The sequence below is a fragment of the Humulus lupulus genome, chromosome 4 (assembly GCF_963169125.1).
Source record: "Humulus lupulus chromosome 4, drHumLupu1.1, whole genome shotgun sequence".
In the NCBI taxonomy this organism is placed as follows: domain Eukaryota; kingdom Viridiplantae; phylum Streptophyta; class Magnoliopsida; order Rosales; family Cannabaceae; genus Humulus; species Humulus lupulus.
The window spans coordinates 162,219,027-162,224,507 of NC_084796.1; the positions used below are offsets into that span (position 1 = coordinate 162,219,027).

A 5,481-nucleotide genomic window follows, 5' to 3' on the forward strand; every position below is an offset into this window, starting at 1 on the left:
GACATTGTTTGTTTTAGTTTGTTCGGCTGAGTTGTAGTCCGTTATTTTCTTATTTTCTGTTTGGAGTCAGTTAGTTTTTCTGTTGTTGGCACTATAAATAGTGCTCTGTACCATTTTTCCAGACTTAATGAAAATAGAGTACTTTCTTTCTTCTTCTTTTTCTATTTACTAAAAGCTACCTTGACAAAACAAAACTAAACATCCTTTGAGTGTAAGAGAACAGAAAATCGTTCTCTGCACATCTATAATTGTTTTAAAATAAATAAACTGGGCTCCTAGTCTAATTTTATAATATTTGAGGATCAAGAAATTATAGCAATAGCCATACAGATACCTAGACGTAGCAATAGCTATGTAGGGAGCAGAAAATCTTCAATACATTTTGGCACAAATAGCGATTCATTGCTAATAAGTTAATACCAAGGAACGGAATAATATATATTTATGTTAAACTTTATGACCAAAATGAAATTTTGTGTAAGATGGAAAATCGATTCAAGAATAAAAGGCAACCACAAACCGGATACAATCAAAATGTAAGAAATGTACAGTAAAATTAACCTTGGCAGTCATGGTGATGAAAAAAAAGGGGAGCAGTAAAAGTTTTCAACAGCAGAGCATAATAAATTACGAATTTGACACTTTCAACTGTTATAATAGGAAATCTGGAATCACCTGTGTCTGTGGAGTCACAATTGAAGGTGCATCTGTTCTTTGTCGAGATTTATGCCTACTGTGGAGATGACTACTCTTTTTTTTTCCCTCACCATTTTTATCCCTGTGATCACCAACATCACCTGAACTTCCGTGTCTTCTCTCTTTCCCATGTTGGTGCTTGCTTTTTCTTGAACTTGAGTTTCTATGATCATGTTTGTCGAGACCCAAACCTTCTTCCAATTTAGAAGAATCAACATTTAATTTCTCTTTGCCTTTACTCTCACTGTAAGTCCTATCAGATGGTTTATTCTGAGATGAACTGACATTAGTCTCACTGCCTAAAAGAACTTCACGCACAGCATCAGAAAGTGAATCATTCTTAGACCATGGCTTGCCTGCAATGGGCAATAGATCTCCTTCATCTAATTTCACCACCACAGGCCTTGCCTTTGGATTGTTTGGCTTTTTCTTTGATACAAGTGATTGCTCTGTAAGCGTATACAGATCTTCAGCATCATCCTGTGATTTTAGGTCGTTGGCTGGTGGATAATCATTTGATAAATCATTCTTCTCTGATGGAAGATAGTACAAACCATGTAGCTTGCGGTGTTCTGAAAGCAGAGAAGTAGATTCATTTCTTGGTTCTAACTCTTCTTTGTTCTGAAGAGTTGGTTGAGCAACACCAGCTGACTCCTCAATAAGAGGACTTCCCAGAGCAAATGAATCTAAAGAAGATAGCTGAACATCAGGAAGAACAGTGTCCAAGTCCGCAAGATTTTCCTTAAGTACCAAATTAGCTGGAACAGGAACTCTTTCCTGAGCTGTCACAGAGACTGGACCAAGCTCATCAGAAAAGGCATCTTGCATTAGTTCAACAATTTTGTATGCTTCTGTTTCTCCCCTTTGCAAACTTTCTTCCTTTTGACTTTCAGGTAATTCTTGTTTAATCAACTCAATAAAGCAAAGCAAATTTCGGGCTCTCTCTAATATTTCTATGTCATGACTATCTGTTAGTGGGCTCAAAGCCACTTCAATTTTATTTAACATTTTCATAACAGAATCATCTGTAAAAGCATTCCAGTCCAATGAAGGCAGACTAGGTGTCTGACCTTGAGGAGCATTAGTCTCCTCGCCATAATCTACAGAACGTTCCTCAGTCGATTGATTTAAAACCCTTGAGTTAAATCCTTCCCCTTCAAAATTGGAAGAAGCATTATTTGTTTCCAACTCAGAACCTTCGAGACAATGCCCTTCACATCCAAATTCAGACTCAGGCAGCACCACATTAGAGCGATATGATGAGGAAGCAGTTATCTCTGTCTCCACAATGTATGAATGAAGACAAAAGACTAATACTTTAAAAGAAGATTGTATATAAACTGCTCTTATCGATGGTGGCAAGAGGCATGTACGTGGCTGTAGAAGTGCCTCCATGAGTTCTAATGGATTTCTTGAAAACTCAACATGTACTCCAGATACCCAAGCGGCTGATGATAGTATACTGTGTAAGAAAGGATTACCAAGTAATGCAGGATCAATCAGCAGGTCACGAGATATCCGTACTAGTTCGGGTCTAACATCCTTGACCCGCATACCAATGTCAATAACCTGCTTCTCAATTTCATCTCCCTTCTGGCAATGTGGGATCCTTGACATTTCTCCCAAAAGTGACACATACCAATCAAAATCAATGATGATCTCATAAACATTTCTACAACAAGTAGATAAAATTGATCCTAGAATCTCATTGCAGAATACGGGATCAGATTTTAAGGCATAATTGAGCAAAACCCTCGAAATTTCAACAACATTATTCTCAGATACCATTGCCATTACAAGATTTAAGGACTCAAGTTTAATGTTAGGATCCAAATCACTCAAAAACTTAATCACGACCTCCTTATTCTCTAATACTGCCCACGAGTGATTCGGTGCAACAATCAAAAGAGCTTGCAATGCAAGATACTTAAGATTTGGATCATCTTCAACCAACAATTCCCGAATCTTCTCAACCGCAAGCTTCACTGCCGATTCATAATCAGTGAAGCTAGTCACCACAGTTCTAATGCACTCAAACATCAATGACTTTGCTCCCGTTCTCCTCATATGATCACATATAGGGTCAACAACTCTCTTGGCCAGCCTAGGCTCAAGAGGCGCCAACTCAGCAAATATCTTCAACACCTTAATCAACACCCAATTGTTCTTAGAGTCAACCAAAATCTTATAAAACTCGGGCGCCAATGGAAGATACGATCTGGGGTCTTTCGAAGCAAGCTCACAAAAGACCCCAACGACCGCAGACACAATTTGCGGATCAGAACTCTCCAAATTCTCAACCAAGCGCTTAAAACAAACCCTAGCAGCATCTGGGTATTTCTCAAAAACCCTCAAAACCACACCAATCGCCTTCTTTCTCACGAAAACTTTACTACTCGAAAGAAGCGTGAAAATCTCAGGGGTCAAATCTCTAGCAAGATCAACAGTGCCAATTCTAGCTAAGCAATCGAGGGCAAGGCTTACCTCGTACTCGTTGGTGCTTGTAAGGTCCTTCCGAAGCTGGTTGGTGATGAGGACAAGAACAGGAGTTGACTCCCGGAAGGAGTGCGAAGCTGCGTGGTAAGCGATCCTCTTGTGAACGAATCGGGTGGAGGACATGAGCTCAACCACATGGAAGGCGGCAAACGACATGTCGTAGAAGTATAAGGAGCTGAGGTACGACAACTTTTGGAGAGCGTTGGCCTTGGTGTGGGGGTCGGTGGACTTGATCTCGCGGCGAATCTCGTCCATGGCTTTGGAGATGAAGGCGGACTCACCTATGAGTTGGAGGCGGAGGCCCTTGATGAGGTCCTCTAGAGTTCTCTGGAAGAGGGTATCCATGATGGAAGACCCTGCCATAGGTTTCAATTCTGGGCTTCAAAATTCTAAACTCAGTGAGATCAATCGAAGACGATGAGAAGAACGACAATGGAAATAGTGGCACATTTGCCAGTTGCTGTCGTTTAAAAGCACCTCAATTCCGTGGTTGAAGATTTGCAAGACACAAATTTAGGGACGAATTCGGAATTCTGGGAATGGAAAAGACTGTGAAACTCATAATTGAGCATCGGTTTTGCCACTGTCTTCTGTATGTGAACGAAGAAGGAACAGACACCGGGCTCAGCCCTTGGGCTTGTAACTGTAATTACAAATTTATTTTATTCGAAAACTTATTTAAAAAAAACATCAACAAAACAATAGGTCATTCTCTCCCGCAACCAAGTCGGCCATCAGCCCATTAATTTGCCTGGATTAAAAAATGGATTTTTACACGATTCGTTACAAATTTTTTTTTAATTACTATATTAATACAATTCAATATATTTTCATTTATATATACAAATCTTAACAGATTTCTTATTTTAATTACTAAAATTTTATTTATTATTTTTTATATTAATTTTGCCTAGTTTAATGAGTTGCGTGATTTGGGATACATATTTAAAACTTTCATTTTAAAAATATTTTTGCATTTTGTTTTATGCAAAAACTTTTCTGATCATATGTCCTAATTAGCTTACCATATACCAGCAGCTATTTACGCTTTCCCAAACTCAGCTTTTTTCCTCAATTTCAAAAACAAAAGCTCAAACATTTTCCTCTTTCCATTCCCAATCGAAAACCCATACACCCATACCCATTTTTTTTTTCATCTTCCATTCCGATGGTCTCAATGAGGAGTGTCGGTGACACTCTATTCATTGATTCGCGGGAGAAGGAAGAAGTGATGGAGGATGAGTGTGAAACCGAGGCCAGCGACGATGAAAGAGAGTCACCCCCGAGTGTGAAGATGCAGGCTTCTCATAAGGAGAAGAAAAGTATATCGCCCCCCTCTATTAAACGACGAACTAACAAGAAGATGAAAATCATTATAGCGTCCCAAATTTGTTAATAAGGCTTTGAGTCTTGATTAGCGTGCGTGGAGAGCAATAAGTGGTTTATTATGTTAATATGTGAATTTGATGAGTATGTGATTAGAAATGCATGTTTAGGTGAATTAAATATGCATGTGGGCCCCATGTGGTTATTAGGGGCATATTTGTAATTTTAGCCCGCTGAGGGCCATAAATTTAATATTTGTGTATTGTGATTGACACCATGTGTGAGTGGTGATATATTTGTGATGCAGGATCTGAGACAGTCCTAGGGAGCGGTTTATTTGGAAAGTCACAATGGGGTCTAATACCCGGCTCGGGAGGAGCCTAGGGGTATTTTTGGTATATAATGTGTGTTTGGAATTTATGGAGTAACGGGTAGTAATTTAACAATCATTTGGACATGTCGGGGGTTAACGGAGATCTATAGGAACACTTGAGGATTAGCGGGACACAACAAATGACGGAATTGCCCTTGAGGTTAGTATAGGAGTTTTATTAGAGAAAAGGGCAAAGGGGTAATTTTGCTTTAAGGATGGATAGACTTGGGGCTGAGGGGAAGTCCTTCACGTTACTTACTAGAGGCATATACTTGAATTCTTTTTTAAAGCTCTCGAGGAAAACAGAAGCTAGGAAAAGAAGGGAAGAAGAGCTGATCTTCTTTGGGATCAAGGGAGGAATTCAAGGCTTGAGTTTGGGAGGCTAGTAGCTTGGAACTCAGGGGATTAATTCAGAGACTTATTTAGGTTCAAGGTAAGCTTTTAAACCTGTTGATCAACTGAATTATGTTGGTTTTGGTTGTTAGAACTTAGGCATGCATGGATTGGTTTCCAAGATTGGTTTTGAATGTTTGATGGGTGTAAGAATTAGTTTATGAGTTTGTTAGGATGTTTAGGCTGTATGAGTATGA

The 5,481-nt window shown here is 39.2% G+C and overlaps 1 protein-coding gene across 1 annotated transcript; it reads right to left on the reverse strand.

Annotated features, from left to right (window-relative positions):
• Positions 1–471: 471 nt before the first annotated feature.
• LOC133830942 (AP-3 complex subunit delta) lies at positions 472–3,866 on the reverse strand. The gene has a single exon (XM_062261061.1). The coding sequence runs from the start codon at positions 3,553–3,555 to the stop codon at positions 652–654; it is 2,904 nt and encodes a 967-aa protein (XP_062117045.1). The 5' UTR covers positions 3,556–3,866; the 3' UTR covers positions 472–651.
• Between the last annotated feature and the right edge of the window lie 1,615 nt (positions 3,867–5,481).